The sequence below is a fragment of the Trichechus manatus genome, unplaced genomic scaffold, assembly GCF_000243295.1.
Source record: "Trichechus manatus latirostris isolate Lorelei unplaced genomic scaffold, TriManLat1.0 scaffold00257, whole genome shotgun sequence".
Classification (NCBI taxonomy): domain Eukaryota; kingdom Metazoa; phylum Chordata; class Mammalia; order Sirenia; family Trichechidae; genus Trichechus; species Trichechus manatus.
The window spans coordinates 1,159,311-1,185,698 of NW_004444193.1; the positions used below are offsets into that span (position 1 = coordinate 1,159,311).

At 35.4% G+C, this 26,388-nt stretch overlaps 1 protein-coding gene across 5 annotated transcripts in view; it reads left to right on the plus strand.

Annotated features, from left to right (window-relative positions):
* The window catches only part of WDFY3 (WD repeat and FYVE domain containing 3), a 278,975-nt gene that overhangs the window by 187,802 nt on the left and 64,785 nt on the right, over positions 1-26,388 (plus strand). For 4 of the 5 annotated variants that reach the window (XM_023724712.1, XM_023724716.1, XM_023724714.1 and 1 more), the window contains 13 exons: positions 775-869; positions 3,259-3,379; positions 3,574-3,791; positions 7,928-8,163; positions 9,403-9,537; positions 11,411-11,590; positions 12,974-13,207; positions 18,325-18,424; positions 20,171-20,331; positions 21,588-21,817; positions 23,393-23,502; positions 24,833-25,015; positions 25,827-25,984. In XM_023724712.1, coding sequence (XP_023580480.1) covers positions 775-869; positions 3,259-3,379; positions 3,574-3,791; positions 7,928-8,163; positions 9,403-9,537; positions 11,411-11,590; positions 12,974-13,207; positions 18,325-18,424; positions 20,171-20,331; positions 21,588-21,817; positions 23,393-23,502; positions 24,833-25,015; positions 25,827-25,984 — 2,161 coding nt within the window. The remainder of the gene's footprint in view (positions 1-774; positions 870-3,258; positions 3,380-3,573; positions 3,792-7,927; positions 8,164-9,402; positions 9,538-11,410; positions 11,591-12,973; positions 13,208-18,324; positions 18,425-20,170; positions 20,332-21,587; positions 21,818-23,392; positions 23,503-24,832; positions 25,016-25,826; positions 25,985-26,388) is intronic. The other variant, XM_023724713.1, reaches the window with a different exon arrangement.

A 26,388-nucleotide genomic window follows, 5' to 3' on the forward strand; every position in this document is an offset into this window, starting at 1 on the left:
TGGTGACAGATATAAAACTGGAGCTTAAAAATTATTTTGGAAAATAATTATTATTATCAACAATATTTTTGTTAGGACTTAGCCTGGCATATGGTGATCACTATGATTGCTGAAATTATCATTGAAACTTAAGGAAGTTTGCAGTTTCTCTGTTCACAAATGAGGAAACTGTAAGCTACTTGCTCCAGGTCACACGGTTAAAAAGTGATGTTGTTAGATGCCATCAAGTAGATTTTGACTCATAACAACCCCAGGTGACAGAGTAGAACTGCCCATATGGTTTTCTAGGCTGTAATCTTTATGGGAGCAGATCTCCAGGTCTTTTCTCCTGTGGAGCCCCTGGGTGGGTTCAAACTGAGCAGTTAACCATTGCACCACCAGCGCTTTTTTAAAAAGTGATAGAGCCCAAATGTTAACCTTATCTGTGTTTCTAAAACTCAAGTTCTTAGCTACTAGACTACATTGGGTCCATATAAGTAATATTAGCTCAATTTAATTTGGATCATTCTGTTTGGTTCTTGAAACTATTTGGGTTAGTACTTTAAAGGACTCCAATTTCTGAAGAACTATATTTTTCCCCATATTTTTAAAGCATTATTGTCTATAATGTTAATTGGGATGGTTGGGGAGAAGCATACTAAATATAATCACCTAAAGGTCTATAAAAGATTAATTAAAATAGGAAATACTGTTTCGTCTTTTATTTCTTTGGATTTTGTTCATTTAGGGGAGAGGAAAGATAAAATTTATAACTTCTTTTTTTGGTATTTAAAGGTTTGGACAGTTTATTTCTTCTACTTTGCCAACCTTTGCAGTTTGTGAGAAATTTGTAGTTATGGAAATAAACAATGAAGAGAAGCTTGACACTGGTAAGTCAGTTCTGGAGCTTGAAAAAATAGTGGTCAGCTAATTATTTGCCCCGATTTCTTCTAGCATAAGTTAGACCTGAATTATATACAATAATATTTTTTTTTTTTTTTGCATGTATTACTTTTTTTGGTCTTTCACAGCTGTATTTGTCTTATATCTATACAGTATATACACTATGCAGAAATACAGAACTACCTAGAAAATTTAAGAGGGTGTGAATTTTACTTTAAAATTAACATTTTCCATATTTTCATAGGATTCAGAACAATGTTCCTTTAAATAGCAAACTCATGCAGTGTAATTTGAACATTATTTTTTTATTCATATATACCTCTTCAGAAACACAGATATTGCAAAGGGGATTATATCTATATTACTGTTATTTTCATTCCCTTGTTAAATATTTAGTAGTCACTGGGGGAAGAGAACATTTTATTAGAATCATTTTAGGTAAGTATAAAATAAAAATAGTTTCATAAATTGTGAGTTTCTGGGTCTATGACAGGCCCTGTTTTTTTAACTTTACTCGTTTGGTACATATTTTTTCCCTTCTAATATATGTTTTTTTGTTACATATTATAATACAGGACAGTTGCTTGGAAGGCATTGAAAAGATTGACCTCTGCAATTAAATTTATAGTATATTTGTTCAGCATTATTTATATTACCCTGTTTTATTATTCTAAAATCATATTACATAAATGACTTCCTTTAAACCCTTACAACCCTATTCACCTACAGGGTGAAGAAGAAATACTATTGTAGTACCACTGCCTTGCAAAAAATTCTCCTTCTTGTTGACTATCTAATTTTGAGCACAGCCTCTCCTGTGCTTTGCAGATAAGAAAAGGAAGTGCTGTAATCACAGTTTTCAAGGAGAGACCGAGAGATTTGAGAGGCTAAGTGGCTTGCTGTAAATCAGAGTATTAGTGACTGGTCTAGGACTAGGAACATGGGGCCCCGACTGTTTACCTGCTGCCAACTCATTTGGCACAATTTCTGTGGTGATGCAAATTAGCAGTGCATGAGAAGAATAAAGATCAAATCAATGAATAACACTCAGTGGGTGCATAGTATCTGCCCTACCTACAGAAGAAGAAAATGGCATGAGTACTACTGAACAGTGATATGTACTAATCAGTGCAAAATAACATAAATAGCATAAAAGGGTGACACAATGTGGAATAAAGCATCAGTTTGACTGGGAAGAAATTAACCTGGAAAATCCTTCCAGAGGTAATATTTTAATTAGAGGAGGTATAAATTGACAGAAGACTAGACATAAAAATTGAGAATTTTCATTTTCCATGTAGAGTGTCACTTTATTCTAGAAAAAAAAAAGGAAATAATTCTTAACAACAACTTATAGTATGCTTCTTATAAGGCATGCTATAAATTACCACTCTATGTCTCTTAGAAGGGGAGGCAGTCTTGAGTTCCCCTTGGTAAGAATGAATCCTGCTCTGATCTGTGCCTCTCCTGTGGCCGTCCCATTTAAGAAAGTTTGCTGAAACTTCAGAAACAAAGTGAAGTTGAAGCATTGTGCATAATGATTAAGACACTAAATGAGTATTTTTAAAAGACTAAAACAATTAAAGGTAATAATAGTTCATTGTCCAAACAAGTTAAACTCGTGTAACTATGGTAGTTGAAATTTAGCCTAAGGTGAGCCTCAGTTCTAGAATCTACGAGAGCATACAGTTCGTGACTCATTGGCCATAGCTTATCTGTGGCAGAGCTGGACCTAGAGCACCAGGTTATTGATGCCCAGTCCTGTGTTGCCACACTGTCCATTGAGAGCCACTGAGCTTTCTGTCTTCCTCCTTTTCTTTCTCTCTTCTGCATTTGTGTGCCTTTGGCCCTCTTCTCTGCAGTTCACTCCTAACGTTCCTTTATGTATTTATTAAATACGTGTATGCTTATAGTTTCAGTTTTTAAATTGTTAAATCAAACTATTTATATCCTTCAAAATGAAACTAGAAATTAAGGATTTGGGAGGTTGAGGTTTTATACTGGTTGTTATTTTCATTCATGTGGTTCTCATTGGATTACTTTCCCCCTGTTGATGATGGGAGGGGAGTAGTAATGTAAAAAACGGTTAACAACCTTTCATTATCACAAGCTTAGATAAAGCCAAATGTAAATGAACAATTTTCAGGGTTCTGAAAAGATTTGACAAACCCTTTTTTTCTTGTCCACTGTAATGAAAAGCCCTCCTAGAGAAAATGCTTTCTATCTAAAAGGTATTTTCCAGTGAGATGTCCAAGAATATAAACCAGACCCATTGCCATCGAGTTAATTCCGACTCATAGTGACCCTGAATGAATGTTGGGTATTTTCTGCTAGTTTATCTGCTGGGTGAGTTTAATATATTTATTTTCATTATAGGGACTGAAGAAGAGTTTGGAGGTCTCGTATCTGCTAATCTTATCCTTTTGAGGAACAGACTTCTAGATATCTTGCTAAAACTAGTTTATACATCTAAAGAAAAGACAAGCATTAATTTGCAGTAAGTAAAATCTTTTTAGAATGAATGATATTAGTTGCTATTACTAGTTAGCTGATGTGTGGTAGGCAAAAGAAGGAAAAAGCACTGACTTTAAATAGATTTTTTAAACCCTGAAATATATTGTATCTCAAGAATGAAACCTAATGTAATACCTGAAATTAATTTTGTTTTTTTATCCACCTGTCTTTAAATAGAGCTTGTGAAGAACTGGTCAAGACACTGGGTTTTGACTGGATTATGATGTTCATGGAAGAACACTTGCATTCCACCACAGTTACTGCAGCCATGAGGATTCTTGTTGTCCTACTGAGTAATCAGTCTATTCTCATCAAGTTTAAAGAAGGACTCAATGGTGGAGGGTGGCTTGAACAGACAGATTCTGTCTTAACTAATAAGATTGGAACGGTATTAGGTATGGAACTTTTAAAAAACAGCTACTTTGAAACAAGCTGTAGTGTTTTATTTTGTTTTAAAATCTTATGTAAGCTTATACTCACCAGTACATCTTTGTTTGATAACCATTTAAGAATCATCCTGAATTTTAATTAATAATAGAATATAAGGTTTAGAAGGTTTCAAATCTGGCTCTTTTAATGGCAAAGCAGACTGAAGTCAGAGACAGAATTTTAAGATTTGAAAACTCAGGGAGTTCCTCATGATCTTTTTGTAGTTATAATATAGTTCCCTTTCTGATGCATGAGTAAATAATTAGCAGATTATTAGTAGAATTGAATTAGTAATAATTAATTTTTGAGTGCTTGCTCTGTGCCAATTACAAACGCTTTCTGTGTAACAACATTACAAGTTATTCCAACTCACAGTGACCCCATGTGTGTCAGAGTACAGTAGTTCTCCATAGGGTTTTCAGTGGCTGATTTTTCAAAGGCAATTACCAGGCTTTTCTTCCAAGGCACCTCTGGGTGGAGTTGAACCACCAATCTTTTGGTTAGCAGCTGGCGCATTAACCGTTTGTACCACCCAGGGACTCCTACATTTTCATTATAACCTATGAAGTGTGACTACTATTATACCCATTTTACAGATAAGAAAACCAAGACATAGGTGTGAAGTCACTTGTCACACAGCTAAGGAGTTCAGAATTTGAATCAGGTTGTTCAGATCCACAGCCCATGCTTTTCACAGTAATGCTATATGCTTTTCTGGGATTTAAGCTTAAAGTTGTAGCGAAAGCTACTTATTCTCTGCTCATCTATATCATGCTGTTTCAACTTATAACTGAGCATTTAAATAATGTTAAAAAAATTATAGTTTCCTGTTTAGGTTTGTTTGAATTGGTATGTTCCTGTTCATGTTGATGACCTCGCTTTGAAGATTTTGAAGATTATGTTTTCATTGAAAATTATAGTCATTCGTTTCTTGAAGTATTTTAAAGTATCTTAAAATATACTTCTTACTATAACATTACATTTTATAATCATATAATGGTTGTATGACTGATCTTAAGGAGCTTCTATCAAGAATGCTGATTTACATTTGTCAGAAAATTGGGTATCCAAATTTAGTATATAATTTATGAGAAATGTAAAAGTTGACAATACATAGGTGCTTCTGGGACTACTTTCTCACATTTCAGAGAAAATGATAGGAAGACAGTTTTCAGTATTGGGCTATTTTATTATTTCACATGTGGAAAATGTCTGGAGTAACTTTTTGTATGGGATGAAGAAAGAAGTGACATCACTGAAATGATTTCTCAAAAATATATTATCTGCTCTGAAATATACACTTTAAATTATTATTAAATTATAATCATTATTATAGGTAATTTGTACGCTGAAAAATAGAACACTGTTTTGCATTTACTTGCGATGGGGACAGGGGATATAACCTACTAAATGTGATTATTAAGAAGAGTTTAGCAGCAGAAAATTTGACTTGTTGACCTGGGTAATATAGCTACTAGAGAATAAACAATGAAAGGCATAATTGAATATGAATTCTCTTGAAATTGAATGTGGGTTCTAGTGAACATAAGAGTTTTAAATGCTAATTGACAACATTGCTTCTCATTGAAGGGCAAATACAGCAGTAGTAATAACACGTAAGATTTATGTAGCACATTGTGGTTTGCGAAATTCTTTCATTTGGCCTTCAGATTTCTGGAGACAGCCATATATTTTTTGTATATAAACTATGTTTTATAGGAAGTAAATTTAACCTTATAAATATAATTAAAGATTAATTTCTCTAATTAGGAAATTAATACTGTTAACTATATAGCTTCCTGGGATGGATAGTAGTGTCTCAGAATCAGTCTTTTTATGCTTAAGCCTATACTTTTTTCGATTTCATGGCTTAGAATTTGTTTGTCCAGCATTGATACCTGCTTGCACATTCTGTATGCTGCTCTGATTCCAAAAAAGAAGTCTAGATATTTAATTTAAATTTAATTTCATATTCCTGAATATCAATATATTTACATGCACAAACACATGGCTTCTCGTTTTGTTCTGTTTCTCCTTGATATGATGTATTTTAATTTTTTGATCAAAAGGTATTTGTTTTTGTCAAATTTTTCTTTATAAAAGACCTTGCATGTAACAGTAACTTGAATCTAAATTATTAACAGCCGATTGTTAATAACATATTAAATATTCCTTAAGATTATTTAGGGGGAGAAACGAGTTTATGAAACTTTAGAAAGGAAAATGAATGTTGGTGTTGCCTTTTTTTTTAAGCACATGCAGTTCAATCAAAATTTATTTTCCTATTTAGTGTGTAAAATATCACCTTTTATCACTTAATGTCTTAAAACTCGAGTTTTTTTTATGCTCATATAATTTTATTTAGAATTTACTATGAACAAATGAACTAATCCAGCCAGTCATTTCACAAACATGGCAGTGGCATTAACAAGAGCAAGAAAGATGACATAATTTTATAGTCTCTAAAACAGACACTGGGTTCCAAATCCTAGTGCCACCACTCATTAACTTTATTACTTTGAACAAATCACATACTTTCTATGTTATAAAAATGGTAATAGTAGTTCACTCACTAGTTCATTGTCATTCAGAAATGAGGTGGTACATAAAAGAGCTTTATTGCTGTAAAATTTGTCACTAATTAGAAAAGCATACTTTAGAAGATTAATTCACTAACACATACTGAGCAATTGGTAAGGATAGAATATTTAAAAAGCAACCCAACCCGGACATAAATTTCTTTTATGTTAAGTAGTATCAAGTACTGTATGTGTTTACTTCACCTAGAAGTAAGTTAAAAGATAAATATTCATTTAAAATATAGATTGCTTCAGAGTAAAAGTCAATTCTTCATCTGTTTATTGGTATTCAAAGTTTACCATGAAAATTTAGCTAATATTTACTCTGCTCTGCACAGTACTGGAGCCCTGGTGGCATAGTGGTTAAGGAGCTTGGCTGCTAACCAAAAGGTCAGCATTGCCAGTCCACCAGCTGCTCCTTGGAAACGCTATGGAACAATTCTGCTCCGTCCTGTAGGGTTGCTATGGGTCAGAATCAACTTGATGGCAACAGGTTGGGTTTTGTGCGCAGTACTAGTTTGGGATGCTGAAAGAACCCAATATTTGGGTTATATACTGCAACTGATTATGTAGCAGAGAAACAGGACTTTTAGAAATACAGGACTAATGGTGTAAGCCGTATTAACAAGCAATGACTGTCTCACAGAAGAGCTCTGTTTCTGGAGAGGACTCTGGATGTTCAGCTCAGGCCCATGGATAACCACAGCCACAAAGGGCTTGGATTTGGTGTCCCACTGCAGGGTGACATCTGCAGCAGAATTAGAGTTCATGTTGAGAGGAAAGATTGTTTTACTTACTCATTTTGTCTGGTCTCCAGATTTGTAGATAATTTGAGATTAGCTAGAGTTTATCATGATTTTCAGGGTATATGACATGTATTCACTTTATTATAACGATTACATTTTTACATTACATTTTTGTAGCATTCTAAATTTTGACTGTGTTTTGAATTTCACTTTCTTTTTAGGGAAATACAAGCAGGAATGTTAGACCTGTTTTGAGATCATTCTTTTATTGAGTAGACTTTACATCGTGCTATGAAGCATTTCCAAACTCTTAAATCTGATTGTCTCAAGCTAGGTTTCAAAACCTGTATCCTAATAGACAGGTGCACTGGTGGCGCAGTGGTTAAGCACTCGACTGCTAATTGAAAGAGCGGTGGTTTGAACCCACCAGCTGCTCCGCGGGAGAAAGATGTGGCCATCGGCTTCTGTAAAGATTTACAGCCTTGGAAACCCTGTGGGGCAGTTCTCCTCTGTCCTATAGAGTCGCTATGAGTCAAAATCAACTTGACAACAGTAGGTTTGCATTTTTGGTTATCCTAATAGACAAGCTTGCTAAAGTCAAACAGTAGAGTAAAACTCTTGACTGAGAGTAATTCCGCAACTGAATAGATCATTGCCTTTAATGTGAATGCTCTGGATAGAAATGTCACATATTCTGAACTGCATCCTTCTTTGTTAATGCAGCATGACAATAACTGGTTAATTTTGTATTTTTTATTATATTTCTTCTTCTCTTAGGATTCAATGTCGGCAGGAGTGCCGGTGGGAGATCAACAGTCAGGGAGATTAACCGGGATGCTTGTCATTTTCCTGGTTTTCCAGTTCTTCAGTCCTTCCTTCCTAAACACACTAATGTCCCTGCTCTCTATTTTCTCCTCATGGCCTTGTTTCTGCAGCAGCCAGTTAGTGAGCTGCCTGAGAACCTGCAGGTCAGTGTGCCTGTCATCAGCAGCCGATGTAAGCAGGGTGGCCAGGTAGGAATTACCTAGTAAGGTGTAAGTGTAATTATTTATACTAAAAAAGTCCCCATAGCATAATGGCTTAATCACAGTAAAACTAACTCTCAATTCTATCACTTTCTCACATATAAGATTTGATTTTGAATAGAAAAATCTGAAAATATCATAGAAAAATTCCCCAAAAAAGAAGTCCTTTGTCTGTCTTTGGTCTTTTTTTTTCCTTTGTGATTACTCTATATGATTATATATGTGTAAAGACTTTTGGATGGTATCTTAATGGTGATCTAAAGAATTCTTTTGAGTTACATGACTTTTATCTAGAAATATATTTTCATTTCCATACAATTAAAAACAAAGGGAGTGGTTTGTGTACCCATAAATTAATTGAGTGGCTTTGGACCATAAAAACAAATCCTTAGTGTAAGTTCTGATTATAAAAATGTTTTTTAATTTCTTATTTAAAAAACCAGATAACATCCATGTTAGGAAAACAGTAGGGCTTTATGCCGTTTCTAATTTGAAGACTGTTGTAGAGCTCTATATACAGCTTATGTTTGTACCACTATGAAAACTTAGGAATTTCACTTTTAAAGTCAGCTGTACTTCATCATGATAGCAAATGCTTTCCAAATCAATTCTAGTAGTTCACAGAACTTTTTAAGTGAAAACACTGAGTCTGTACCCTTACATTAAATCAAGATACCGATTCATGCTCAGCAGAATTTGGCTGATTATGTAACTTTTCAAAATACACATGACACGGTAGTCATAAAATATGATTATATAAAGCCGCTATGCATAAACCTCAAACTTTTTATTTTGTCCGATCTTATCTATGAGTACTCTGAAACTGAAATAGAACATTGCTGAGGTTGAAAAAGTTAGTCCAACATGCTTTTTCAAAAGATCCTGCTTAAAATCATCAGTTGTTCTTTAATTTCTCTCTTGGCTAATTAGCATGTATTTTATTTAAGTTTGTTTTCCTTTCAAAAATACTATAGAATTAATGTTTTTAACGTACACACTTAACACAGGATAACACAGGATAATCCATAGTAGTAAACTTTTCCTTTGAATATAAAAATGAGGTATAGAATATTGGAGGAGAAATGTTAGGTCTCTTTCTCTTCATCATTTCTCACTTTTAAAAGCAAACTGACAGATTTCAAAGAAATTTTAGAATATTAGAGTTATGAGGGTCTCTACTGAGAAAAGTAAACAGTGGCTAATCTTTCATCTCTTTCACCTCTGCAGTTTGATTTGGACTCCATTTGGACATTTATCTTTGGAGTTCCTGCCTCCAGTGGAACTGTGGTCTCTTCTATACACAACGTGTGCACAGAAGCTGCTTTTTTATTACTGGGAATGCTCCGCAGCATGCTAAATTCAGTAAGTTTACAGAGATACTGGACCTGTTGATCATTCCTCTCACCTGCATTTTCTATTTTTGTTTTGTTTTTTAATAGAGGAATCCTGTCATAACATAGCTGTTAATTGGCTGCATGATCTTTGTAACCTCAGCCTCTGTTTTCTTGTCTCTAATGTAAGGACCGACTGTGTAGTGGTTAAGACCACGAACTCTGGAGCCCTGTCTGAGTTCAAACCCTACCTTTGATAATTAGACGTACTAAGCGTTCTGTAAGGAGCCCTGGTTGCACAGTGGTTAAGCACTCAGCTGCTAACTGAAAGGTTAGCAGTTCAGACCCACAAGCTGTTCTTCAAGAAAAAGATAATGGTAGTCTGCTTCTGTAAAGAATATAGCCTTGGAAACCCCATGGGGCAGTTCTACTCTGTCCTGTAGGGTCACTATGAGTCGGAACCTGCTTGATGGCAACAGGAACCATTCTGTGCCTCAATTTCCTTATTCATAAAATGCTGATACTGATAGAAGTTAAACCTCTTAGGGTTGTTGTGAGAATTAGATAAGGTAATTTGCACACAACATAAGAGTGCCTAGTATATAGTAAGTGCTTCGTTAAGTATTAACTTATTAATGTAATAAAATATATATTACAATGTATACATGTAAAATGAATGTAAATTTAGTATATATTATTACGGTAATAGATTATTTAAACTTTTAAAATTGCTTTCAATTAGAGGTTAAAAATGTTATGCAAGTTTTGTTTATTTTTTTATTTTACTATTTTAATTATTTCTAGCTTAGATATGAAGCACTAAGAGCAAATGACATAGTGTGTGTTCCTATCTATCTTACAGGAATATTGTGGAATAATTTTTTATACGCTTTAGGATCACATTTTAAGAGGAAATATTAACTTAGACCCCATGGATTGCAAATACTTGGCAAATCATCTAATTTCTGTCATTGTGCCATCTACGAAAAGAACATTACCATTAAATGTATTAATTTAGAATGCTTGGAGATTCTTGTTTTGGTGCCTCTTCACAAACAAATATAAAAATAAGTTAAAAACAAATCTGCTTTCTGGGCAAGTACCAAGAGATAGGCATTGTTCCCATGTATTCATTTTTTGTTGAGGTCGCTGGGTGGTGCAGACAGTTTGCACTTGACTGTTAGCTGAAAGGTTGGCTATTTGAACTCACCCAGTGGTGCCTCAGAAGAAAGGTTTGGCAATCTGCTTCAGTAAAGATTACAGCCAAGAAAACCCTACAGAGCAGTTCTACTCTGTAACTCATGGGGTCACTGTGAGTCAGAATCGACTGGACAGCAACGGGTTTGGTTTAGTTTTTTCTCTGGGCAGGTACCAGAAGATAGGCATTGTCAAAATATATTCATTTTTTGTTACTTTTTATCATTATTATTGTTGTTGTATTCCATAATCGTTAAAAGCATTGGTCTCACCATTTTACATAGGACAAACTGAGACTCAGACGGGTGAAATAACCTCCCCATCTTTTTATCTTACTCTTAACTCTCTGGCATGATGGAGAATGGGGCAACTTTGATGGTAAAGCAACAGCTTTTGGCACCAGTAATCCTCATGCTGATAATGATGAATAATAAAAGACACTGACTCCAGTCAGCTGAGCTGTGAGTCCTCCCATGAGTAGGCAAACATCCAGTCAGTTTCTAAGGGAATTGTTTTTGTGTTAACTAATTTCTAAATTTGTTTTCTTTTGTGGCTGCACATGTGCCTGCTGTCATGTGTGTAATTTAAGAGTCCTGGACCGTGAATATATCCAAGTTTAGGAAAATAGTGAGTGATAGATTTTTAAAGTAATTTGCAGCAGTGCTGTTTTCTCTAACATAGCGTTTCATTTCTCCTCCCTGTGACAGCCTTGGCAATCAGAAGAAGAGGGATCTTGGCTCCGAGAGTATCCTGTGACCCTGATGCAGTTCTTTAGATACTTGTATCACAACGTTCCAGACTTGGCCTCCATGTGGATGAGCCCTGACTTCCTGTGTGCATTAGCAGCCACAGTCTTCCCCTTCAACATTCGCCCTTACTCAGAGATGGTAGGAAAGGGGGAGGAAAATGTGTCAAAACTGGAATAAGTCGGTTCCAATGCTTAGCAGATTTTTTTCCCCCAATCTTTTAAGCTTCTGACCAGGTTCCAGACTCTCATAACTTTATACACCACCTCTTACATCATTGTCCGGTATCTCTAGCTCCCCACACTTTCCTTCTGCTTTCCCCTAAAATAACAGTGAACTCTACTTCCTTTTTTCATTTGTCATATTCTTTAAGTCCCTTGTCAGTAATTTCCCTCCCCAAGCAGTTGTTGATCATTTCTCATTTTATGTGAGTTGCAAAATATTCTTTTCAGGTAACGGAACTCTGATCAGAACAGATTTATTTCTAGTTTATTTGTCTCTGGAATTAGACATTTGCTGGATGTAATCTTTACAGGTGAATTGCAGAGTTAACTGTCTTTATCAAAAAATAAAGTATATGTTTGCCCTTTCTTATGCTCAACTTTTATTTTTCTTATTTTGTTTAGCTTTTATTTTTCTTATTTTGTGCTAATGCAATATAACATTATTGACTATAATCAGATATTGTGCGTATACTTCTTTTGTACAATTATTCCTCCATAGTCCTCCAAGGTATTTCAGAATTTCTTGACATTTCTTCTTATTTCTACCACTTACTGTAGAGGCCTGGAATAAATTACCTTCTTCATACATACTAATTTTTATTATTGTATAAAGGTGAAATATTCATTCTAAGATTATGATTTTTAAGAGAAAGATAAGTATAGCACATGATCATAATACCCCAGCTTGCTTATAACTTTAAAATCCACATTTTTTTGGTAAAAACTAACCTTTAATAATGTCTCGTCCTTAGATCCTTTTCAACATCTTATCTTGTTTCTAGTCTGTCTCTCTTGGCTCAAAATTGGGACTAATTGTGTTGTTATTTTGATTTGTGTTGTTTGTTTTTTTATTAACATGAAAAAAATAATCAGCCCTTAAGTACTAACTACCGTTATGTCAGATCTTTATCGGAAATTTTATGGCACATATAGCCTCTCAGTAGGCAAATTTTAAATATGCAAACATAGATCATTGTCATTTTATTGATTCAAGTGCAGTTATCCACAATAAAAATATAACTCAGCATAAAGCAGATAAATTATTAGTGGTTGGTCAATAGTTTATGTTAGAAAGACCATGAGTTGAGTAACTATAACATGTGGTGCCACATAACTACCTTGAATCAAGAGTCACATAAAGCAGAGTTAAATAATGGGTTGAGTGGCTTAATTAGGAGGTAAATGCATAAGTTAAATACTGTTTTGGCTGCTACAATTTTGTTTTTAAGAAAGGTGGAAGTAAAAATACCAAATAAAATCAATGTGACCAGCATATATTTTTTGTATTTGATTTTACTAGGTGACTGATCTTGATGATGAAGTGGGATCTCCAGCTGAAGAATTTAAAGCCTTTGCAGCAGACACAGGAATGAACCGAAGCCAATCAGAGTACTGCAATGTGGGCACGAAGACATATCTGACCAATCACCCAGCTAAAAAGTTTGTCTTTGACTTCATGCGGGTCTTAATAATAGACAACCTCTGTCTTACCCCTGCCAGCAAGCAAACACCACTAATTGATCTCTTGTTAGAGGTAAGGACAAAGCAATGCATTTACATCTTTTTGCATCACTATAATTAGAACATGAATAACCGAATAAGTTCTACACCAAATGCCTTCCAGATTTTGTATTCGGAATTGTATAAGCACGTCATATAATGTACTGTGGAACGTTTTTATCCCAGACATGCTGTAGACCTTATAAGTTTATTTCACTTCCTTCCATTCCTCAAGCATGTCATGTCCCTAATTCAGTCCTTTATCACCCTTTCCCTTGACCAGCATCAGCAAAACTTTTTTCTGTCAATGGCCAGATCGTAAATATTTTAGGCTTTGCGAGTCATGTAGTCTCTGTCACAACTGTTCAATTCTGCCATTGTAGCTAGAAGGCAGCCTCAGACAATACCTAAATAAATAAGCATGGCTGTGTTCCAATAAAACTTTATCTACAAATACAGGCAGCAGGCTGGATTTGGTCTGTGGGCCATAGTCTGCCTACCCCTTCCCTAGACATTTACAGTGGCATGGGCTTCATATTATTTTAATTCCCTACTTCACTCCCTCTTACATATCATAGCCAGGGTACAGAATGTAGCTTATTGCTCTTATTATAGTCTGCAGATTAATGCATGGAATATTGGACATATTAGGTGTTCAGTATGCACTTAATTGAATGTCTCCCAAGGCAACCAACTCCTAGGTTGCTTGCCCATTCTCCTGATAAGTGATATGAATCAGTTCGTGCATCAGAGAGTAAGAATGACTTTAAGGCTAAAATTACTTCACTGCTGCCTCTAGAAATTGACCGTCCCTGAAAATCATAAAAATGTTCACCTAGAAAAATCTCAAGAGGAAATAGAAGATCACGGAGGGGAAATTTAATATATACTTGGTTGCCTGTGCATTCATGTTCTTTTGACCGATTCATATAAACAAATCAAGCAGTTATGTGCTGGGGGCTCTGAAAATAACACTTTTGATGAAAGATTCAGTCTATGTAGAAGACTAAGGTTCTCTGCTTTTCTCTCTGAGGACTTCTACCTGCTCTTGGCAGTTCTACAGCTGAAACTGAGCTTTCTCTGCTCCCTCTAGTGGCTAACACAGTTAACTTTTTAATTGCAGCCTTAAAACCATAGCAGATTTATCTTATTCAGATGAACATATCTCACTTTGGTCAATTAATAGGAATCACTAATGTAGTTTAGTTACCAGTGATGCTAAGCATTTTAACCATGACCACAATGCTTGATGTTGGCACAAAAATACTCAGTTCCATCAATAATCTGTGTGGTAGAATAAAAAGTGTGCCTTGTAGAGCTGTCCTCTTTGGAAACCTTTAAAAAGCTGCAAACAGGGAGATGTCCATAGTACACAGGGTACTTAAAGTAAGAATTTGTACATAGGTTAAGAATTTACCTTAGTACATAGTGTAAGAATTTGTAGCATTCTTTGAAAAGTAACAGTAATCAGAAAATAGCAGAATAAGGTTCAGAAGAGATGTGTGCAAGAAAGCATGACTGAGCAAACAAAATACACAAATGTGGAAAATAAGGGATGAGTGACTATATCCAATGATGGCATTTTCAAATTTTTAGCAATTTTAGTAGCTAATTAACCATGGGTAAGTGATAGTTATCTTTTATCTTAGAATTCTGTATTTTTTAATAGGGAGAGTTTGATATAACATGTATTCACCTTCCATAAGAGAAAGTTCTAATTAATGTGGACACTGATTTGTTCGTAGAGTGAAATTGTGCCTGATTGTACTTGGGAGTCGGTGATGGGAGAATTCAGTTCAGAGAGTATCAGGATTGTAGCTTCCAGATAGATTATAAAGTCCTTAAAGGTAGACGCCAAGTTTCATGCATCCTTTTATCCCTTAAACAACATTTAGCACAGTGTCATATTGTGTTCTGTAAGTATTTTTAAATCATTTAGCTGTTAACCACATCTCTGGTAATTCTAGACCAGAAAGATAAGATACCACCTAATAAAAAATACAAATTTGTTTTAAAAATTAACTACTTTGGGGAACTTCACATCTGATACCAAAGGTATTCAGATACATACACAAAAAATATTTATGTTGATGAAAATATGCATTACTCCCTATATCTTCCTATGGTTTAAAAAAAAGATACAAATACATGATTATGAAGTCTTTATCCCTGAAGAAATTCAAGAGAAGAAATATCCTGGATATTTCCCATTTACCTGCATGAAGGAAGAAGCTTGAACCAGCTGATTTTTAGTTGATGAACCTGAACCAGGCTATTATCAGTCTTATGATTGTTAGAATTTTATGATGAGAGTATCTGCTTATTTGATTATATGCACAAAAGAACATGTGAGATTATCCTTATTAGCAGTCTGTAAAAAGGATAGACTCACCTTCATACAAACTGGCTTGAGTGTTTGTGATATCAAGGCCAAATACAAGGGAGGCAGGTGGTATAATAGAAAGAGCATGGGTTTTGGAGTGAGAAATTCTGACTTCCCTGAGCTAAATTCATTCCCTGGAGCTGGGGATGAAATCTTTTACCACACTTGTAAGGTTGTTGTAAAGGTTAAATATATGTAAATCACGCAGCAAAAACTATTTTGAGGAATGAAGTAATGTGCTGGTTGTAACTGTGACCTTGACCAAGTTCAGTTCTCTTCACCCTTGACAGTTTACCCATCTGTAAAATGATATAAACATAGAACCTGTCTCTAGAAATTATTGAGGATTAAATAAGATAATGCATTTAAGATTCATGACACAATGCCTGACATGTAAGACATACTCAAAAAATGGATTAAGTGGCCTGTGTTTGATTATATGGAGCCCTGGTGGTGCAGTGTTTAACAGCGCTCGGCCGCTAACCAAAGGGTCAGCAGTTCAAACCCATCAGCTGCTCCTTTAGGAGAAAAACGTGATAGTCTGCTTCCATAAAGATTTACAGTCTCTGTCCTACAGGGTTGCTATGGGTTGGAATCGACTAGACAGCAGTGAGTTCGGGGTTTTTAGAGTTTGTTTATATAAAGGTGCCTGGTGACTTTGCCCAGCTTCCATTCCTCAGTGTCCTCTGCTCTCACCACCAGGCTTCCTGTGGAGGGCTAAATGAATTTGCTGCCCATGACAACCACAATAGCGGTGGAAAGAAAATGCAGGAAAGCAGATTACCTGAAAGTAAAGATGATGAAATTAAGGGGACTGAGTTGGAGTGCTTGCTTCTATGATACCATAAGCAATTTTTTGTGGTCTGAGGCGTTCACTACCCTCTGTTCCAACCATCTTCTAAAAGACCTCCCCCACCCATTGTCGTATATCAGACCCACCCTAAGTGACTGCAGGAAAACAAACAGGCAAAAAACTAGCAAAAGTGGGCAAAGAGAGCACCGAAAAATAACCCCAGGAGGAGAAATCAGACAAGGGGAGGACAGCAGTCAGAACTAAGAAGCTCAAAATCCACCTCTTTAAAGACTTCCGACCCATTGTAGGAACAGAACAGAGTATGGAAGACCTTCCTCACAGAGCCACAGAGCTCTCACCCATGGGCAGCAAACACCCAAGGGCTGTGTAGGCAGGCCTGGGTCACAACTCTCCTGCTGACCATTATATTAATCTGTATGCAGATTAATAATAATAGTAATCTAATAATAATCTGGAAATCTTGGCGCATAGTGGTTAAGAGCTGTAAGGTTAGCAGTTTGAATCTTAGGCGCTCCTTGGAAACCCTGTGAGGGCAGTTCTCCTGTCCTAAGCAGATTTAAAATAACAGGAGGTGTCCTTCACTTTTTCCCAGATTTACTCTGATGCCAAACCAAACTCCTGAGCATTACTATTCCTTTACCTGTTACTTGACTCATATTGCCATTTTAAAACAAAATAAATATGATGCAAAAGAAAGAGAAACATTCTTTACAACTTTGGTTTAGCTGTTGGTTTTTGAATCCTTAGGTTAATACATTTGATCTCAATAGAGAACTGGATTTTAATTGCCTTTGAAACCTTTATCAGTACCACCTTGGACATCATAATAATAAAATGAAATGACTTTTTTAAATGGAGCAGATATTGTAAATACATAAGACAGAACAGTGTTCTTGAGCTCACTTTTGTAGCATGGCCATAAACAGTCCTGTACCCTTTCCATGCAAGAATAAGTAGGTTCTTCAAATTAACTTGCAAAGAATCAGCACTACGCCTGTATTTCAAACATACAAATCCCTTTTTAAGAAACAACTTTATGTCAGTTTGTCGAATAGTATGATATCCAACTTTTATCAGAAGCCTGGCTAACAATGCTGGCATTTCAGAAGGATGACAGAAGGGCCATCCTACCTTACATCTCTCTCTCTTCCCCGTACTTTGCCACCTATCAAGTTACATACTTGGAAGTTATGCACCTGGATTATATTACTCTAATTGCCATTAGAAATGCTGTCAGAGGACTGCAGTTTAACTTTGTACTCTAAGCTTTTGTTCCAGATCATTTTTAAAATCATCTTTATGCTTTGTAAAACTGTTATCAGTGATACCACATAAAGGGTTGTTCACTGTTCTCCTTATAAAAACTCACAGAGAACATTCCTGTCAACAATTTTAGAAAAATACATCCCTTCTGACCATCTAGTGTGCTTCCTTTTATAGATAATAAAAGTTTTGTAATCTGTATTTCTTTTTTTCTTCTTCCTTCTCGGCACCTAGGAAGCTCAGAGCTAATTTGTTTGTTTAGTCATTTTGTTATATTTCCCTCCCCCCTTGACTTGCCCACTTAATCAGAATGTTGAGCTTTTGCATTTGTTTTAATGACTTTCTGATTTATCTGTCTTACTATAAACCACTAGATCTTTCTTGTGAGATACAATAATAGATTATCAAGTATTTATTAAATGCCTAGTAATGTTTAGAATACTATTTTTTGGAGGAATAGATTCAAAGGAAGATGATGTTTCACCTTTGCTTCAAAAATTTTTTTAACTTTGTGGTCAAAAAAATAAGAGAAAGATTGTGAGCATGTATACCATTCCTCATGTCATGTTTGATTATTTACTAGTAAGTTTTCTTTTATCTTTTTGATAAATTTGGTAATGTAACTATGGTTTAGTCCTTTATTTAGTTACTGATTCTGTTACTGTTACTGATTCTGAATTTTATTGATTAGGCTTCCCCTGAAAGATCTACAAGAACTCAGCAAAAAGAATTTCAGACTTACATTTTGGATAGTGTGATGGACCATTTGCTTGCAGCTGATGTATTATTGGGTAATTCTGTATTTCAGTTTTATTTTTTTAAAAGTACCTGTAATCACTCTCCTTCTCTGTCTAAACCCCAAGTATATCTTCTTTTTGACATCTCTTCCTATCTTTTCCGTGCATTTTCCTATCTCACCGATAGTTTCTCCATAACGAGGAAAAAGCTTATTCAGCTCTTTCCTTTGAATCTAGGATAAAGATTCAACAACAGGAAGTACTTATGGTGTGGACTTAACACATTATCTGTGTACTCATGGGTGGCAGGAGGAAGACAAGAAAAGAAAAAAATATTTTAAAAACTATTATATAAACAGGTTGTCTTTTTATGAATATCTAATACATTTTAAATTAACTTTTGATACTCTTTTGGATCTAGCTTCTTACACTCAACATTACATTTGTGAGGTTTGTCCATGGTCCTGCGTGTAGCAGGAGTCCATTTATTTTCATTGCTTTATATTGTTCTATCATATAAATATATAAATGTATCCATTTTACTGTTGATGGACATTTGATAGTTTCCAGTGTGAGACTATTACAAATAAAGCTGTTATGAATATTCTTGTTCACAAGGAGCACTTATATGTATAGTATTTATACATTTTTGTTCAGTATATACCTAGGAGTAGAATTGTTGAGTCATAGGTAAGTACATAGCATTCTTAAGGACAGCTTCTAGGACATGGGATCAAATCACATGAAAATAATATTTTTCCTGTGTGTCTGTAAAAATACAAACCCTGATGCATTTACTTTGGTACCAGCATTTATATGTAAGACAAAGATGGAATTTAAAGGAGAAAGAAAAGTATGTGGTTTAGTATATTTGCTATCTGAGTTCCTGGTGATACTATTACTCATGGAACCTGTATGTGATTAAATTATCACTTTATTCTGAAGTATATTTGCCACTAAACTTTAGTGTTGTGTTAGCATGCAAATGTGCACCCTTACAGCAGGGTGTTAAGTCAAACTTTTATAGTTGTTTTTATCAATTGAGATCAGTCCTACTATATAAAGAACCAAAATGAAAAGTTTTGCTTAATGGGATAATTCAGAGTTAGAAATAATAATAATAATCACATTCAGTGGAGGCTGTCGAATTTCTACAAAGGAGCGACTTAGGGGGGTATTCTCATTAGGAGGAGGGACTAGGGGATTGATCTTGAAGCAATATGTGCATAGCAGTACACTGAAGACATTAGGGTAGCTTTTAAAAAATAATGCTAGTAAGTTAACGAGTGCTATGGAGAGGCCTAAAGGAACCCCTTGGGTTCCACCACTACCGATTATACTTTATTTTTGATAATTTTTCTGAAGCTCTTCTGCCTGTATTACTTCATTGCTATTAAAGGTATACTCAAAAATAAGTTTGTTTGAATGTTTGATTTGTTCTTTGTTAGTTACACAAGATCAATTTACCAGTAACAAACTGACTTAATTATTCTCTCAAACAGAGATCATCTCTTACTGGGAGTTTAAGTTGAAGCACTGTTCGCTTATCACGGACTGTCTTAAGGCAATAAGTGGCTTTGCAGTTAGTCTCAATCCATAACACATTTTTATCCTGCAGAAATTATCTCTTCCAGTATTTTTCATGGTTTATGGCCGTTATTTTCTTAAAGTAGTTCATAAGCACTAGTGGTCATATTTCTAAAGGTAATGGATGTACTACTCACTTGTCCTTAGCTTGATTTGCTTGAGGATCTGGTAGATACCAATTTTCTTAGACATTCTTTTCCTACTGGAATTTAGGGGAAGATGCATCTCTGCCTATTACCAGTGGAGGAAGCTACCAGGTATTGGTGAACAATGTGTTTTATTTCACACAACGTGTGGTGGACAAGCTTTGGCAAGGCATGTTCAACAAAGAATCTAAACTTCTAATAGATTTTATAATTCAACTGATTGCACAGGTAATTCATTGTCACTATTGGTTGTAGAGTACATGTTTTCCTTATGTAAAACATTGCCTATCATGTCAAAATTGTTGGAAATAAATGTAACTAATGAATGTTAACATCTAATATAAAGCTGAGTTTATTAAAAGTGAATTTAAAAATACAGACTTTTACCCTCCCTGACCCTTACCCGTAGCCTGGTGCCAGTGTGCCCCTTGTAAACTTGCCTAATTCTCTCAAGCTCTGGTCATCTCCTCTTACTGTTGGTATTGCTCTTTTTTGCCCAGATAGTGAGATTTCCTTCCTTTGGGTTTAAATACCTCGAGTTACTACCCATTTGATAGGTGTTTGCAGTATAATACATCAGTGTGTAAAGTCTTACAGAACATGAACAGTAGATATTAAAGGACTATTCTGATCTTGTAAACTTAAACTTTGTAAAGCCCGTTCTTATCCTTGTTCCTTTGAACATATTTTAGTGTATGTTTGTGGTGCCTTTGACTAAGGAATATTGGCCTGATTTGGCACAAGTCATTAATCCTTATCCAGCTCATAATGTAGAAAATAGTGGTTTAAAAAAAACACACCTTTGCTGTCGAGTCGATTCTAACTCATAGCAGCAGCCCAATAGGACAGAGTAGAACTTCCCCATAGGGTTTCCATGGAGTGGCTGGTAGATGCAAACTGCTGATCTTTGGTTAGCAGCCAAGCTCATAACCACTGCACTACCAGGGCCCCAGTGTTTTATTAGCATATGGTACATAGAGTTTTCTCATGTCACCTAAGAACTTTTAAGAGATAAATTTGTATTTAAGCCAAAGAGAAATTATTAAGTGAGAAGATGGTACTAGAATGTCATTTTTTTTTTTTAAACAATTTAGGTAATTTTTTTTTTTCCAGTGATTTTGAACAGAGTTCATTCACCCTAACAAAGTTTCTTTAGTCGGAGACTCTGTCCAGATGACACTTCATGTTCTCCGTGAGGCTGCTCTGCCATCACAGGGTTAATGTCTCTCCTCACTGGGCCAACTTAAACAATACGTGGGGCCAACTCTGTGTATTTGTATATAGCGCTTTTCTCATTAAGTTGTATTTATGTGTCTCATGAGTTCTGAGTTTCATAACATCAAGAGCTTTTTATTTGTAAACTTCGTATCCCTATTACTTAGCATGGCATATGGTGCATAATAAACCTAATAAAAGTCATGATTGAATGATGAGCATATCTTCATTTTTGTCCGTTTTACTAAAGTTATCTTTGATGTTTTTAGTCTAAACGAAGATCCCAGGGATTGTCACTGGATACAGTTTATCACTGCCTGAATAGGACCATCCTGTACCAGTTCTCGCGGGCACACAAAACTGTCCCTCAGCAAGTAGCGCTTCTTGATTCACTCAGGGTCCTCACTGTAAACAGGAACTTGATCCTGGGACCTGGGAACCATGACCAGGAATTCATTAGCTGTCTGGCTCACTGCTTGATTAATCTGCATGTTGGAAGGTAAATCCTTTAAGTTCACTTTGCCATGTTGAGTTTGTCTTTGATATTATTTCACCAGAATTCTATGTTCTACCTTCTGGTAGTAGCATTTCTTTTTCCTTTAGTCTGTTTTATTTAAAACTTCTTACGAAAGGTGAAAGACAAGTGTTACACATTTCTAATAGAATACCGGATTTTTTTTTCTTTAATTTACTTTCCACATCATTTAAATTTTCCACAATGACCATATGTCTCTCACGTACTTTTAAAAAGAAAATTTGCTTTTAAAGCAAATAAAATACATTACTGGAGGCTGAAAAAATAGTTATTTATGGTAAATGGTGAAATTAGCATTTTTCCACTGGTTGCTTTGACAGATAGTTCTTTAGTGTCTGCTGGAGGCCAGGCATTGAATTAGGGGCTGGGATGAAATGTGAGTAAGATAGACTCTGTGGCAGTCCTCTGGGAATGTGCAGTCTAGGACGGAAGACAGATAACAAGGCAAGACCAGTCAGGTAGGCTGAGTGCTAATCTGGATAGAAGGAGCATCGTGCTTTGGGAGTACATAACCAGGACCCCTAACCTGGAGGAAATACCCCTTGGGTTGCAACTTGAAACCTAATTGAGGAGGAAGTTAAACCTGTAAAGAGGATGGGAAAGAGTGCTGTTGGAAGAAAGCAGTATATGTGATTGCCCAGAGGGAAGAAAAGAGTGTGGGACATTTGGGAAACTGCAGTTGTTTCACTGCTACTAGAGCGAAGAGAGGTGAGCCATGAGACAGGAGAATGGACATTGTCTTAGTTATCTAATGCTGCTGTAACAGAAATAGCACAAGTGGATGGCTTTAACAAACAGAAATTTATTTTCTTGCAGTTTAGGAGGCTAAAAGTCCAAATTCAGGGTACCTGCTCTAGGGGAAGGCTTTCTCTGTCTGTCAACCCTGGAGAAAGATCCTTGTCTCTCTTAACTTCTCCTCCTGGACGATCTTCATGTGGCTTGGCAACTCTGTTCCCCCATCTCTGCTTCTCTCCCTTGCTTGTCTGATCTCTCTTATATCTCAAAAGAGATAGATTTAAGACATACCCTACACTAATCCTGTGTCATTAACATAACAAAACAACCCATTCCCAAATAGAATTAATAGCCACAGGCATAGAGGGTTAGGATTTACAACACGTATTTTTGGGGGGCATAATTCAATCTATAACAGCATATTAAGAAAATATTCTTAGTTAACTTTTTGTAATCGTTAGGTAAAAATTTAATAACCAAAAACCACCTTATAAATTAAGGTGCTCATCTTCATGTTACGTTATCAGTCGCCATTGAGCCGTCTTACCCAGTGCTGTGCCATCGTGTTGCCCTAGTTGAGTTTCATTACATTTAGACAGGTAGATTCATGAGATTATCCCCTTAAAATGGTATTTGTGGTCGAAATTCTATTTTGTGCATCTACTGTATGTCAGCTTGCAAGTAATGAAACTTTTTGTCATATAGAACCGAGTTTATCTTGTTTCTGCAGGATAATACTTAGTCATATAGTTTTCCGTTACAGTCATTTCCTTCATGTAGTTTAAACTGACTGGAATTTTTCAGCAATGTGGATGGATTTGGACTGGAAGCAGAAGCCCGAATGACTACATGGCACATTATGATTCCCTCTGACATCGAACCAGATGGTGTTTACAGCCAAGATATTAGTGAAGGTAATTACTTCTGTTGTTTGTTTATTTGTTTTGGAATTTTCTTGAACTCATTTGTTTCCAGTTTTTAAGATTAAAAAAAAAATAAATGGCATCAGAAACTGCCAGCATTGAGAACGACTCTTCCAGTAAGTCACACCTGTGCATGCACAGACATGCCCACAAAATATCTTCCTGTATTGTTGTGTACACCACTCACCGCTGACATTACTAGCCTTCAGCATTTATTAGTGATGCTTAGGGACTTGATGATATTTGCATTTGCACAAGTAGTAGTGCGGTCTTTGTTTCTAGCTAAACAATATAGGCTGTCTGGCACTTAACATGAAGAGAACTAACTAATGGTAGTGTTTAGGTATATCACACTAGAGGCAAATATTGCTTGAGACAAGTTGTCTTTTATTCTCTTTTTTTAAAATCTAATTTTCCCATTGAATCTGTAGATCCTGAGGATTAGTCTTTGAGTACATTGAATTCTTACTTCCATGTTGCTCAGTGGAAAAGATTAGACCATTGCAGTACAATACTATGTAGGTCTTTTGCATATGATTTCATCCTTTAGAATTCCAAAACTTACTCTTTCTTTCATTCATCCAGTTAAACATTAATTTATTCCTCATTCATTTCCCCTAACTTTTTGAACCCCAGACACTGAGGACGCAGTTATTATTTTCAGTTACAAACAACTGAGAGTCTTGAACATTGGTTCTCAAAGCAATGTTTTCAGACTAACAATATCACACAATTTGGAAACATATTAGAAATGTACATTTTTTTTTTCCCACTCAGATCTACTGAATCAGAAATTCTGTGGGTGAAGACCAGCAATCTGTTTTAACAAGCCCTCCAGGTGATTCCGGTGCTTGCTGAAGACAGGCTGGTCTAGAACAATAGATTATCAAGCACTCTGAAAGCAAGATTAAATTTAATAGTCAAAAACCTTTAAAAACATTTATTATTTCTTTCCTTTTGCAAAAAGAGTCAAGAACAACTTAATTTTGAACTCACCTTAAGTGTTTAGAGCTCTTATGTTATATGGAAGAAGCTAGGTAATGAAATATGTGTAAAATTTTTCATATTATAAATAATATTCAGTGTCTTTCTGCAAGAGTTTAACAGTTCTAGAGAAGTTTTCCAAGTAACCGGCCCCATTTTTGGTTATCTGAATAATCCTTTTCAGTAATATGGATTTCATGTGGAGCATTATTTTGACTTATTAAGTGCGATAGTTGAAATTCCTAGATGTAAAACATAAAGAAATTAAGAACCGACTTGTGTTTTTGATCATTTGCTTCCTTTTTTTTTTTTTTATTTTTTTTGTTCATTCCCCTAGGGCGTCAGCTTCTCATAAAAGCTGTCAACAGAGTTTGGACTGAACTGATACATAGTAAGAAACAAGTCTTGGAGGAGATTTTCAAAGTCACTCTACCTGTGAACGAAAGGGGCCATGTGGACATAGCCATAGCAAGGCCGCTCATTGAAGAGGCTAGTTTGAAGTGCTGGCAGAATCATTTGGGTAAGAAGCTCTACTGAGATCATGGGATCAAGAGACTGGTTTTATATGAATGCACTTTAGACATGTAATTAAAACTTCCCTGAAATAGGGTACTATGATGGAAATAGAAATGAAAATCAATACAACATATTCCATTCTAGAATGATTAAGCTGAGTTTGGCTTTCCTAAACTCAAAGGTGTGTTTTACATCAGACATCTGTGAGTTTAGAAAATAATATGTTGCTTGAAGTTTTGTATGGTCATTCTCTTTGACTACTGGTCCACCATCCCTTATCCATAAGTCTGAAATCGCAAAAGCCCTGAAAACCCAAGGATTTTTTTTGTTTATTTGTTTATTAATTTGGTGCCAAAATTCACTTGGTGGCAAAACCTAACCTAACTTTCTGTATCTCCTTGGTGTAAATACGCATATATTTTGCTGCACAAATATTAATGTGTTAATAATGATTTGTTACCCTAGACTCTCTGGTAGTGTTACATAATACATGGTATATGTACCATGTCCCCTTTTTAAAATTCCAAACATTCAACAAAGTATACCCAGCACCAATGCATACAAAGAGATTTGCATATTATTGCAGAGCTGTGAAGTTTCAACCAAATATAAGTTCAGTTGGTACACTAATTATCAAGCAGCCATCCTTCAACAAGAGTAATTTGTAATATGTAAAAAAAAAGTCTGACAACTGTAATTTAAGCTGCTTTTGCTAACTACAGAATTGTGGTTTGTGACCATGATAGAAAAGTATTAAAAGCAAAACTAGTCATTACGTGGAGAAATTGTAAAATAATCCAATTTTAATTTCCTAGCCCATGAAAAGAAATGCATAAGTCGAGGAGAAGCTTTAGTACCCACCACACAATCCAAATTGTCCCGTGTCAGCAGTGGCTTTGGTCTTTCCAAGTTAACAGGATCAAGACGGAATCGGAAGGAGAGTGGTCTTAATAAGCACAGCCTTTCCACCCAGGTACAGTGTTCCCTTTCATTGCCGATAATAGGAATTTATATTTCATGTTTTAGTTGTAATATTTTATATAATACATTTAACATATACAAGCAGATCATTTGAAATGGAACTTTTCTGTATTTTTGCTTTAGAAGAGAGCGAGAGAAGTGACCCAGATTATGGGAACTTCTCTTTTGTTGTAATAAAATTGCATTGTGAGTGTTGTATATTTATATCCATTTCATAACTGGACATGACTGAAGAGGAGATTCAGAGATTGATATATGATCAGACTATGGGTAATTTTTCCCAGCTTTTCTGAACTTCCAATACTATTGTTAATTTTATAAATTTTAAAAAAATAGAATAAACACGTTTTTAAAAAAAAAAAATTTTATGATCTTCTTGTGGTATATACCTGTGAT